Below are 13,197 nucleotides of genomic sequence, written 5' to 3'. Positions count from 1 at the left end.
CATAACAATAAATCTGGGTGGCCTTGGGGAAATCACTTCATCTCCCTGCCTCAGTTTCCCCATCTCTATAATGGGGGTAATAAACCCTCACTCACAGAGGGCCCAGTCCTGCAAATCTTTGTCACCTGAGAAAACACTATTCCACTGTCAGGAGGACTCAATCCTCAATTAGTTAATGATTGTACTGCATTTCTAACACATGGCACTTGATTTGCATCTCGCATCAGTTTTTACAGTGTCATAACTGCATTGTGCTGCCGTGTAGATACTCCTGACCTACAGCGAGAGGAGGATCAGGCAAGTGTTATATGTAATACATGCTAAAGGCATCCTTATTATTATTATTATTGCTGTTTTGCCCTCACTTCTATCTGCTCTGGCTGATGTTGTGGATATTCACAAAACAATGGGACGTAGCTGACACTCAAACAAAAACTCATCAAGAAACCACAAACTGGCTTGATTTGCATCCCCTTGGATAGAGTCCAAAGCGCCTTTCATTCTCGTGTAGCATCTGGTGAAAGATGGGAGAGAGATGAGCCTGAAGAGATGAGCTACTCATTCTACCTCAAAATGCCCGTGCCTGCTCCTGTGAGGATTCTGTCCAGCTCCAGAGGAACAGTTTATAAGGCACATGGGTTTCCATTCCCACTGGTGGGTGAGGCCTTTGCTCCTATGCCAGGAAGAATTACACAAGGTGACAGTTATCTATGAAAAATTATCGGAGCTTTTCCTGTTACTTTGGCCCTGATGTCTATCCGATGAAGTACCATGACGTGTGTGCAGACTGTTTTGCATTGAAAAAAGAGGAGAATGCCTTTCAGAGGCATGGACCTGTGCACGGCCTAAGCTCCATTTCCAGCTAGCTTCAAACTCAGACCCTGATCATAACAGGACAGGTTCTGAAATCCAGCTCCAATGCAGGCATTCGTGTTCAGAGCTAAGTGAATAATGGATGTTTTGGTTCAGGGGCCAAGCCAAAAAATCCTCCCCCAAAATCCAGTTCAATTTGAAACAAAATCAGTTTCCCTCAAAATTTTCATCATATGAAAAACTCTAAAAAAGAAAGAGTTTTGAAACACCATTTGAGGTGATTTGAAACTATGATGATGGTGATGCTTATTTTTACTGTGGCGTTTCAATGGGACTGTTTTTAGGTGGTTTTCATCTTTTTTGTTTAAACTGGCCAAATGTGAAAACAAAATGCCATTGTGAAATGAAAAAAAGTCTAAACAAAATGCTCTTTTGAGAAAAAAATGTTTTCTGGGTATTTTTGGAGGAAATTATTAGGCAAAAGTTGACCCAAATTCGCAAGCAGTTTTAGAGACACCTCCTGCCACCCTCCCCCCACACCAATTGCATTTTTTGGCAAATAAAAAATTTGCCAGAAATGTTTCTCCAAGTTCTCTCCTTGCTGCCTTCATGGGCATAGTGTCTGGGCTCAACGGCATAGCCAGGTTCTAACATCAGGGGGAGCGAACACATTAAAAAAAGGTGCCACCTGACATATCAAATTACACCTCAACCTTGATATAACGTGACCCGATATAACATGAATTCAGATATAACGGGACAAAGCAGTGCTCTGGGGGGCTGCGCAGGCACCCGGTGGGACAGCCCCTCTCATCTCTCCTGAGGGGGCTGCTCTGCAAACTGTGGCCCCTGGAAGCAGGCAGCACACAGGACCGGGGGGTGGGCACAGTCCCCTGCACAAGAGAGACAATCGGACAGAGGTGGACGGGATCTGTTGGGGGTTCGCATGGGGGAGAGGAGGTGGAGGGCTGCACTGGGAGACTCCCCAATGCAGCACCTAGCCACGCTGGCTCTGTGCATCATGAGGCACTCGGGAAAAGGAGGCAGCAAGAGAGAGAGGCTGAGGAGGAGTGCCCTTCCCCTCCCAGCTGGGTCTGTGAGTCCCTGATTTCACAGAGTCCCAGCGCTGCAGGTACCCAGCCCCCAGATACTGGGCTGCAATGCAAGCTAGAGGGGCTGACACAGAGAAGTCAGGACCAGTCAGAGAACTTCCCATGTCATCATGAAAACTCACTCCTGGAAAGCTGGGTGAGGTAATATGGGGGGGCAGGAAGAGTAATATATATCAAGGTGGGTGAGGTAATATATTTTATTGGACCAGCTTCTGTTAGTGAGACAGACAAGCTTTTGAGCTTTCACAGAACTCTTCTTCAGGAAGAAGACAGAACTCCATGAAAGCTCCAAAGCTTGTCTCTCTCTCTCTCACCAACAAAAGTTGCTCCAATAAAGGCCATTACCTCACCCACCTTGTGGCTCTAATTTCCTGGAAACAACAGGGCTACACCAACCCAGCATACAAAAATGCAAGATTCACATGAACAGCACAGAGTGACCACCATCACACCAGGACACTATTTTCACTATTCATCTTAGCATAACGTCATCATCACACCAAGGAAGTAGCACTATCAGGACAATGAGATAAATATGGCCACATGGGCATGCCAAAAATTCACAGTACAAGCACACTGGGATCCACACAGCAGGATAGTAGTGTCAGTTTAGCTCTCAGTCTCGGAGTCCATCCCCACTAAACTAAGCCCAAAGGTTCAGCTAAACACAAGGGCAGCTGCAAATAGTTGTATGAACAGCAGGATCTACACTGCCACAATAGGAGGAGTTGCATGTCAGGGCACTAATTCCCAATCCCAGTGCAAGGCAATATGGGATCCAGGCACCAGGTCCTTAGAACCAGAATTTGTACTCACAGGAGAGTGGGATGAAATTAGAGAGGTTACAGAAGGCGACTCCCAAGAAACAAGGCATTGACCAAATGGCTGGGTGGATGTTAAACAACCATCACCAGCCATTGTATGCAGCAAGTGAATGACAATGAGTAACTTAATGACCACCATCACCAGAGAATTACTCAGCTCTGGGACTCAGCAATGCCTCTCCTTCCTCCCAACATGATCACAAGCCCTTCCCTTAGGAGACAATTCAGGTTTCTCCTGATAGGAGAGGAAAAATCAGGCTACCTCTCCCTGGCCACCCCAACATGGTGCCTGGACTTGTGTCTGCCAGAGCACATGGACTAAACTAAACATATTACAACAGCAGAGAGTTTGATCCAGCCTTCCCTTGGGAGACAATTCCATCCGAACCCCCAAGGCAGAGATTGTGCTGCTATGAAGATTTCCCCTGATAGTCTCAGTTTTCGTCTCCTACCCTACCCCTTATCCCTTCCCCACTGCCTCTTCCGTTCCACCCCTCACCCCCTAAGAGGCAGTCACTCAGATGCCAAGGAGGGGGAACCAAGCACACTACATGGCCACTGTCTCAGAGAGACAGGCATCTCTTCCTGGGCAGGGAGGGCAAGCAGGGACACCACACCCCACAGGAGACCAGGAGATGCGCCTCTCCCCCCCACCAATGCCTGTCCTGGTCCAGCTGCCCGGGGGCAGGGGAGGTTTTTGGAGATGCCGCTAGCTGAGCCCCCTGCTCCCCACCATGCAGACGGCCATCCCACCAGCAGCCAGGTGCTGGCTCTCTCAGCGACCTGGAGGGTTTCCAGTCCCCCGCCCCCAAGCCACCCTCACCACAAGAAAGACCCCCTTTGAAATACACTTATCAGCTGCTGCTACTGGCTGCCTTTAGTTGGGTGAGAGGTTAGGAGCTGCTGCTGCAGGGCCAGAGAAATCACACCTGCCACAGTGCCACAAGAAGCAGGTAGGAGAAGGAGGCGGAGTCTCTCAGCTGCTCAGCCCCTTGCTCCAGGAGCAGTTCCCCTCACTGATTGGCTAGTGGCCAAAAACCAGCTAAACAGCAAGCGCTTGCACTCCCCTATCTAGCTACTCTACTGCCCCCGCCCCCACAGAATAGCTGATGGCTCGTTGGTCCCCATAAACAGTTGACTGGTGGGAGGGTGCCCTTGCCCCTTATAGGGGCATGTCCCAACCGACCTCCTTCTTTCCCAAGGCCCCAGCTTCTCCTCCTCCCTAGGAGCCCAGCTTGCTGGAGCTCAGTTCTTTCCCCCTCCCCTCACTGATTAGCTGTCTCTCAGCAGGAGGGAGACAGACAGCTAATTGGCGAGGCAGAGAGGGGCAGAGTTTATGCAGCACACTAGGGGAAGCCAGCAAAGCCTGCCTGCAGGAGCTCAGCTTGCTGGAGCTCAGTTCTTCCCCTCCCCTCCCTGTTGCAGGACCAGCTGTCTCCCTCCTGCTGGAAGACACAGGTGATCGGCAGGGGTGGGGTATGCAGCACGCTGGGGGAAGCGGGGCAGGCCAAGCTTCAGAGTGGAGCGTGGGCAATCCCACCTAAGGTGGGGCTTTTTTGAAAATGTGCTGAGGGGAAGCAGCTGCTTCCCCTGCACCCCACCAGCTACGCTACTGTCTGCGCTCCTTGCTATTATCTCAGCACCACTCTGTGAGGGAGGGAATTGTTGTTATACAGATGCAGAACTGAGGCACAGAGAAATGAAGTGACTTGTCTAAGGTTACACAGGAAGCTTGTGGGAGAGCAAGAACTGAACCCACGTCTTAAGGGACTCAGACAACAAGCTTTACAACAAGGCCAGGCTTCCCCTCCGAAGAAGCAGCAGAGAATCTGATTCTGATTACATTTACACCAGTGTAAACCAGGAGCGAATTCCCTGAAGTCGGTTACTTATCATTCAAGATCATTTACTGCAGTGCACAGAGGCCCTAGCCAATATCACAGCCTCCCTGTGCGAGGTGCTGCACGTACACATAGTACAATACAAGAGCTTACAGTCTAAGTAGACAAGACAGACAATGGGTGAGAGAAAAGGATATTACATGGAAGCCCAGCTGAGGCACCGAGGAATTGAGTGATTTGCCCAAGGTCACAAAGGAAATCTGGAATAAAGGCAGGAACTGATCTGCATTTCCTAATCCCAAGAGAGAGCCTCCTCTCCATGCACGTGCATGTAGATTGGTGAAATCAGAATCAAGTCCCAGGTTTGCATTAGATCTCTGATCCAAAAAGAAATCGTAAAATTGTACAATGAATGTAGATAGCACGCTGGGTAATGCCCTAGCCTTTCATCTCTAGAAGTGGAAGCCTCACTTCAAAATGAACCTGGAGGTGTTTCATATATAAAAAAACTACTGCATGGTTGGCAGGACTGTATAAAAAGGGACACAGAACGGAAGTTTTGTAGGTTGGGCTAGATCTGTTTGGTGGAAGCTTGCATCACATTCACCCAGCTATAGCCAATGTTTAGAACTCATTGCCACAAGAAAGAAATTCACCCATAGTTGCATAACCAATTAGTCTTATTAATAACCACATTTATTACGGCAGTGCCTAAGGACCACCCAAGAGTGGGGCCCCATTGTGCAAGGTGCTGTACAGAGTAGTAGATGTTCCCTGCCTTGAAGAGCTTACAATCTACATTGAACCGTTCTTTATGGACCTATGCTTGGCATACACACAGGTTTTGTACCAGTATGATTATGAAAAAATCAGTACAACCCCTGGCATGGATGCTGTTATACACTTCCAAAGGTGCCTCATACCAGCATATTTTATTCTGCTTCCTGTGTGGGAATAAGTTGTACTGCTATAAGCACATTTATAACAGCATAATGACATCTCCGCTAGGAGGTTGTACCACTTTAATTATACTGGCGGATTCAAAACACTACAACTTGTATGTGTAGAAAAGGCCTAAGCCCCCTTAAAAACCATTCTTTATGTGGTTATTCATTGAAGAGTTTACACAAAACATTTTCACACTGTGTGTTGTTTGTGTTGTGTGGTGGCTCACCTGAGTCACATGGTAATGTTTCTGGTACCTGGTTGGATGACTGAACCATTTGAAGCAGGAGAACAATGAATAGTCAACTTCTGGTGTGAAAAAATGAGCATTCACACTAAATTCACCAAAAATTTCAGGATTCATGACCTTTTTCATGAACACACATTCCTCAGCGCAACAACATGACCTCAGGAATGACTATTAACCAAACCCAGTGCTTTTATACACAGAAATATTAGTGAATTCCTTTTCTTAGCCACAGAAACTGTTCTACCCAATTGACACTGCAAAAGCTCTTTATGACTAAATTCTCTAAATAAGAGGTATTCCACAGTGCCGTTCTATGCCCAAATGGATCCAATAATTAAGAAATTGAGCTTGCATGTTGAAGAGGATGTTCTCAGAGCTCATGTTTAGTTTGGCTTCTCCTGAGACTCAGAAGTTCATGAGAGTTCCAAAGCTTCTACAGTGCTTTGAGTAGGCATAATTTTCTCCAGTTCTTAATAGCAAGTGGAATCTTTGGTGAATCTCTTTCAAAGATGACAAGACTGCAAGATTAGGTTTTACCGTACGTTTCTGTTTTTAATTCCCCACCCCCGACCCTCAAAATTTAATGTTTCCTTTTGTTCCTCTCTGTGGGCTCTCTTATTCATGTGTCCTCTTGGTATTTTTGTTTTGTTATTTTAAAGGAACAAGACGGCCAACGTTTCGCTCATCTCTCGGGGCAGCTTCCTCTTCCAAAGTTCCAGTGGGAAACCAGAACAGCTCCTAGATGGCCCTGCTTTAATATTCAAAACTCGGAGACTCATTACTGGACTGTGATAAATTAGCAAGACGGCATTGTATTTTTACCCACAGACTAAGAAAAATGCAGCTGAAGAAGAATATTGCTTCTGAGAATGAATGATAATCAGACAAGTCATAAGAGAACATGCTTCTAAACTGAAATCCCGCCTACAGCAGATTAAAATTGTGCTGTGATAAATGAATTTTAATGAGCTACAATGAATTTTAATGGGATATATTCTTGTTTGCGTGAAGGGGACATATAGCATCGACTTGATTTTCCAAAAGCTTAGAAATTGTTGGTTTACTCATCTGTTACCTGAATTGACACTGAAATCTGTAAATAATGATCTCTTTATCAGTATAATCGACTTCCAGGTGGAAACTTTCTCAGCAATGATCAATAGGTGTCTCCAATTATTCCCTGGTTGGACAGCTCGGATGTACAAATCTCTTCACCTCATCTTCTCCAGTAGGGCAAAAAGCTGGAAGCTTGGAACCCATTACTATCAATATTTCCCCAGCTTTCTTCACTGAATCTGTCTTTGACTGGCAGCTGTTGAGAATGTCAGCACATGCCTTGGGTTACTCTAGCTAAGAAATGGTCATCTCTATCATGGTGCAATTTGTCTTAATGTGTACGCGAGATGGAGTGGATGGAACAGTAGGCCAGGGATATCATTTAAGTCCTGTAAAGACACATATATGTCTCTGCATTTGCCCCGTCACGAATGCCTCCAGTGGTCACCCTAAATTCCTATTACAACCAGGGTCCTGACTCAGTCCCCTGAACTTTAAGCATGTGAGTAGGGCCACTGATGTCCATGGTCAGAGTCTAGGCTCCTCTAGTATTGGTAATTTGTTTTCCCCATCAAGTATTGTTCAGATACATAAAATTACAGGCTATTTTTGAATTAACATTGCTAATTCATATAACTGGAGTTTAGTGGGTCTTTGAACCCCCCCCCCATTTCCCCTACATTCTTTCATTGTACTAAATGATCAGACCTAAAGGAATTTCACATCATTAAACACTCACCTACCCACACCCCACTCAAAGAAATACCAATTCATCTGCATTTTTATACAAAAGCAGACTCAAATTAATTAATGGAAAGAAACTCCAGCAGAATGGAAGATGTGATGTTCTCGTACTGAAATGCCTGGCTTATTAAATCTCTACTCCTTGCAAAATAGATGATGGATTTTTAATGTGTGCTCTGGATTCCAATGAGCCAAAGTGAGCTTGAAAACTCCCAATTACTGTATTTTTACCATAGATGTCACTGTGAATAAGTGGTGGTATCATTTCAATATGTGAAATAGACTTCATTTCTGTTTCAATCTGCATTCCAAATTTTCGGAGTTTCTTTCACTATTATGAATCATTCTCACCTTTTTCAGTCTAATATTTTATGCAACAAGTTCCATAACTCTTCCCTCTGAAAATCATACAATCCAGTTGGCAGTTGCCTGGCATCCTTTTTGAACCTAGCTATTGGTGCATGCAAATGGTAAACACCAAGAGGATGATGTTGTTAGCAACTCTGATGCAGTTAACCCGAGTTACAGAATTGGATAACTTTTCCTTGTAGGTGGCTTCGGTCTACATCACATCACAGGATAGGCCTGGGGTTCTCAAACTTCATTGCACCACGACTCCCTTCTGACAACAAAAATTACGACAGGACCCCAGGAGGGGGGAACCCGAAGCCTGAGCTCACCCGAGCCCTGCCACCCAAGGTGGTGGGGGGTGGGGGGGCAGAGCCAAAGCCCCATTGCCCTAGGCTGGGGGGGACCAAAACCCAAGGGCTTCAACTCCAGGCAGCCCCTGTAAGCTTAGTCCCACTGCCCAGGGCCCCAGAAATCTAAGCCAGCCCTGGCAACCCCATTAAACTGGGCTTGCGACTGACTTTAGGGTCCCGACCCACAACCGCTGGGATAGGCCATTGCTGATTGGCTACAAACAGTGTACACATTTTGTGTGTTTCTCAAAAAAAAAATCAAGAAAAAACATCTAAAATAAGTCACTGGGATGCCAAAGGCTCTGAGTGTGATCGCCTATCACCAAAAGCTAAACTGTACAGCTGATCCAAAAGGCCAATTATTTTTCATGGGAAATGAATTTATTCCCCTCCCCCTCAAATTATCCACAATGTGGTTCTTTTAATTATTATTATTATGAAAAAAAACAGAAAACCAAAACATTTATATATATATTTTTTTAAATTACAAATTGTTTTGGATTTTCAAAAAATAAAACCATTTTTTTTACCAATAACTGAACCTAAAATTGAAGAATGACAGTTTTGGGGTAAAATGGCAAAGACATGCATTCAATGAAGTGGATATTCACCCACGAAAGGTCATGCTCCAATACGTTTGTTAGGCTATAAAGTGCCACAGAACTCTTTGCCGCTTTTACAGATCCAGACTAACATGGCTACCCATCTGATATTTGACAGTTTTGGGGTAGAAATTTTCAGCTTCTGGTTTGTCATCAAAAAATGCCCACCAATTCTACTAAAAGGCCATCATCTTTCAGTGGCCTCAGAATTAAACAGAACATTATAAAAGCCTTATTACTGATGGGACTAGAGTCTCTCTCTGTCCTGCCACCTGTTTCTGTTGGTATTTTTATGTAAAAATGTCATGCCTGCCATGCAAAGTGTAATATACTATTGCTAGATAGTCATTGTTTTCCTTTGAGTTTCAATATTGTTTGCTTAGGTGCCAACAGTTAAAATAGTCAAGTAATTGCTTTGATGCTCAAATAGCTGCTTTCACGTAGGACCCTCTGTCTCCCTCCATCTCACAGCCTGGAAGGAAGATCTTTATGCTGTGATGTTCAAAGGAGGCCAAGGCAATTCATCCCAGATACTCAAAGATATTTAAGTGCCTAACTCCCACTAGAGTTAAGTGCTTAAACACCTTTGAGGATCTGGGCTTTAGGCACCAAATCCCATTGAAATTCAACTGGAGTTCAAAGCCAATCAAAGGAAATACTTTTTCATGTCATGATTAACCTAGGAACTCATTGCCACAAGAAGTTGTGGAAGCCAAGAGCTTAACAAGATTCAGAAAGGGCTTGGACATTCATATGGGTATCAAGGGTACCCAATGTTGTCATAACTAATTACAACAAAAATTTGGAAGGGATATTAAACCTCATGCTTCAAGGCTCAAACTAATTCGGGAATCAGGATGAGTCCTCCATGAGGGGAAGATTATCCCACATTTCCCACTCCAGGGTTTTTACACCTTCCCCTGAAGCATCTGGTACAGGCAGCTATCAGAGACGGGATACTGGAATAGGTGGACCAGGAGTTTACTCCAGTCTGCAATTCCTGATGCAGCTGATGAGGAGAGTACCTCTATATTGACTCCGAAAGATGCTGATGGCATGAGAGAGTATGATGGGTATCACCTGTCAACCTCATGTTTGGTCCTCATACAGTACCAGGTAGTGGCGGAGCTGGACACTACTAGCTATGAAGAAGACACAGCAGAGAAATGGGAAGATGGACTCAAAAGCAGACTAGACAAAACACTTAGAGCCCTAGTGCCTTCAGACAGTGCACACCTCTGGGGGGCAGCAGTTGTGGACCCTGGCCATGATACACTCCTAAATAGGAAGGCCTTGTGCTAGCGCAGAGAGATGGATGAAGGGCCTGACCCAAAGTCCATAGAAGGCACTGGAAAGTCACTTCACTGGGTTCTGGATCAGGCCCTACTTGACCCTCCTGGCTCTTTTCAGCTCCACCACCTACACTCACGAAGCAGGTTTGTGGAACAAACATTCATCCCACAAAAATGGGAATAGGTCAAAACTTTTCCATCATACCTGGCTTTGTCGAAAAGCTGAAACCCCAAAAATTTTCAGCCAAAAGGGTTTTTCGACAAAAGGTACACATATTTTGTGGGACCCCCCCGCCCTCCCACACACGATTTTCTAATCAACTCTGCACCTGAGCTGTATTTCTATTTTTCAGGCACCACCTCCACACCACCAACTTTTGTGTTGTGCTAGGACACGGGCCTGCCCCTTGATAGCAATAGTTGAAACATTGATTGTGGAGAAGCCGCAGTTTCATATCCTGTTAGAATGAACTTGACGTTTGGATCTGCTCAGAAAAAATGAACACTGCATAGCAGTGGCAATGAGTAGCATCTATTTATTATGATAAACCTGGCTTTATGGACTGATACACAGAAGCTCTTAACTTCTCTTTGGTATGGTACTTAAAGGCCCTTCGGCGATCGTGTTTTCAAGTACAGATGTGCCAAACAACACGGGAATGTATGTCTTGTGTTTGGTTATTCTACAACAATACCAGTTCCATAGAATACAACTCTGCTAGCATGTACCCAGAGCCTCTTCAGTCCTACCACAAACAGTCCTTCATGTGATCAGTTAGGGGATCTTTTTCAGTTACATGATTAGAACTCACCCATATTTACACATTACGGCCCCCAGACGCCACAGCAGACAACATATAGGCAGGTCGCAGCATGCACAGGAGCTCTGCTAAAATCAGTGTGGCTCAATACTAGCACTACAGTCCAGCCACACACTATCAATTACTTAACGCTCTATGGCTCTGATGTTGCATGTGTTTCAAAGTGGGTGGCCCCTTGTTCCTCCTTGGAGCGCCACTGATTTCGCCGTGCAGGCAGAAGCATCTGCGCACACAGGCCCAATTGCAGGATCAAGGTAAAGTGGGATTTTACTGTGATATTTGCTGTTTTTCTTAAGTCTCCAGCAACTGGAGTCACGTGATTCCATGACAGGTTTCAGAGTGGTAGCCATGTTAGTCTGTATTAGCAAAAAGAACAGGAGTACTTGTGGCACCTTAGAGACTAACAAATTTATTTGAGCATAAGCTTTCATGAGCTTAAGTGGGTTTTAGCACATGAAAGCTTCTGCTCAAATAAATTTGTTAGTCTCTAAGGTGCCACAAGTACTCCTGTTCTTTTTGGTGATTCCATGAGAATCCCAGTTTTCATGAAATAGAGAAATAAGTTTCCAGCCCTCACGGTTGCAGTGGAAAGCCTGAAAATGTGACCTTAGTGCCCACTAAAGGCTCGGAACCAGAAAGTAAATAAAAAGACCCTCAAAATGTATTTTTTTAAAAGCAACTCATGATTGCTAAGTTAATCTCATGATTTTAGATGGACCTGACACATGATTTCTGAGTGCTTGGGGTTGGAAATACTGTTAATAATAACACCTAGCTCTTCCATAGCACTTTTTATCAGTAGGTCTCAAAGCACTTTACAAAGGAGGTCAGTATCATTACCTCCCTTTTATAGAAGGGAAACTGAGGCACAAGGAGGGGCAGCGACTTACTCAAGGTTACCCAATAGACTGGTGGCAGAGCTAGGAATAGGATGCAGAGTCCTGATCTCTCATGGCTACTGAGTGGTCAGCACAAACAACAACAACAATAAAGGTGATAATAAGGCTGCTGGGCTCGTCTTGCGCCTATAGATGCTATTTGGATAATTAACTGTGTGAAAGGAAGTGCCCAGTGCCTGCGCAGGGCAGTGAGATTACCTTGACGGCTTTGACACTGTAGCCCTTTGTAAGTGAAAAACTATTTATCACAAGTTTTTAAAAGGCAATAAAAAAATCACTAGGAGGAATTTGAATTTCTCAAATTACAGCAAGATCCTCCAGGGAATTTCCCATGTAGGTTTTGAACTGAGATGTCTGTGGATTATATTGAAAGAAAACCCAAACAAAACCGCCCTCTGAAGTGAGATTTTGAACACGGCTGTCTGAGGAACTTTAGCATCAAAAGCTCAGATGACAGAACTCTTTTCTCTGGGAAGCCAGCTTACTGCTTGAGGCAGAATTAAGCAACATTACATGTTTAATCAAGGATAAAAATAAATAAATCCAGGCTGATATGTTAACCATGGGCATCCCACATCAACTTTTAAGGAGGCTTCACTCTCCGCCCTCCCCCTGTGTAAGGGAGTTATCTTTTAACACAGATATTTACTCCTTCAGATGATTTTTTTTTAACTGATCTATGTAGAAGTGCTAATGCAGAGCCAGATCCTCGGAAAGAATAAGCTCATTCAACTCCCAACAACTCAAAGGAGAGTTGAGGGTACGGAGGTTCATGAAGGAGGCCCTCAGAACCAGGCCATAGTTAGCCATAATTAAGCACTGGGCCGGGTTACCAAGGGAGGTTGTAGAATCCCTGTCACTGGCAGTTTTTAAGAACACATTGGACAAACCCCTCTCAGGGATGGTCTAGGGTTACTTGGTCCTGCTTCAGTACAAGAGGCTGGACCTGATGACCTCCTGAGGTCACTTCCAGCCTTATAGTTCTATAATCCAATGAAGGGTAAGGCACTCAGAAAAGACACTGGACAAGCACTGGTTGTTTATGTTTCGGTAGCACAGAGAGGACCCAAGTGAGATCAGGAATCCACTGTGCTGGTCACTGCATAACACAGAATTAGAGATGGTCTCTACCCCAGACAGTTTACAATCCAATGCCCTGATTCAGGAAAGCATTCTTAACACTTCATCACATGCTTAAGTATTATACTGACTAAGGCTTAATACACAAGATAGACAGGGTACTTCTACACTGCGTTGTAAACCAGATCTGTGGGACATGGATTCAGTGTTTCCAGGC

General features: G+C 44.8%; 1 protein-coding gene across 2 annotated transcripts in view; it reads left to right on the top strand.

Annotated features, from left to right (window-relative positions):
- The window catches only part of LOC127046343 (cysteine-rich protein 1-like), a 58,634-nt gene extending 51,890 nt beyond the window's left edge, over nucleotides 1-6,744 (top strand). For both annotated transcript variants that reach the window (XM_050943253.1, XM_050943254.1), the window contains one exon: nucleotides 6,445-6,744. In XM_050943253.1, the coding sequence (XP_050799210.1) occupies nucleotides 6,445-6,585 (141 nt within the window). In that variant the 3' untranslated portion in view covers nucleotides 6,586-6,744. The remainder of the gene's footprint in view (nucleotides 1-6,444) is intronic.
- Nucleotides 6,745-13,197: the final 6,453 nt, after the last annotated feature.

This window comes from Gopherus flavomarginatus, chromosome 3 (assembly GCF_025201925.1).
Source record: "Gopherus flavomarginatus isolate rGopFla2 chromosome 3, rGopFla2.mat.asm, whole genome shotgun sequence".
Classification (NCBI taxonomy): domain Eukaryota; kingdom Metazoa; phylum Chordata; order Testudines; family Testudinidae; genus Gopherus; species Gopherus flavomarginatus.
The sequence above is the reverse complement of the archived record's forward strand: the minus strand, read 5'-3'. Positions and strand labels throughout refer to the sequence as shown.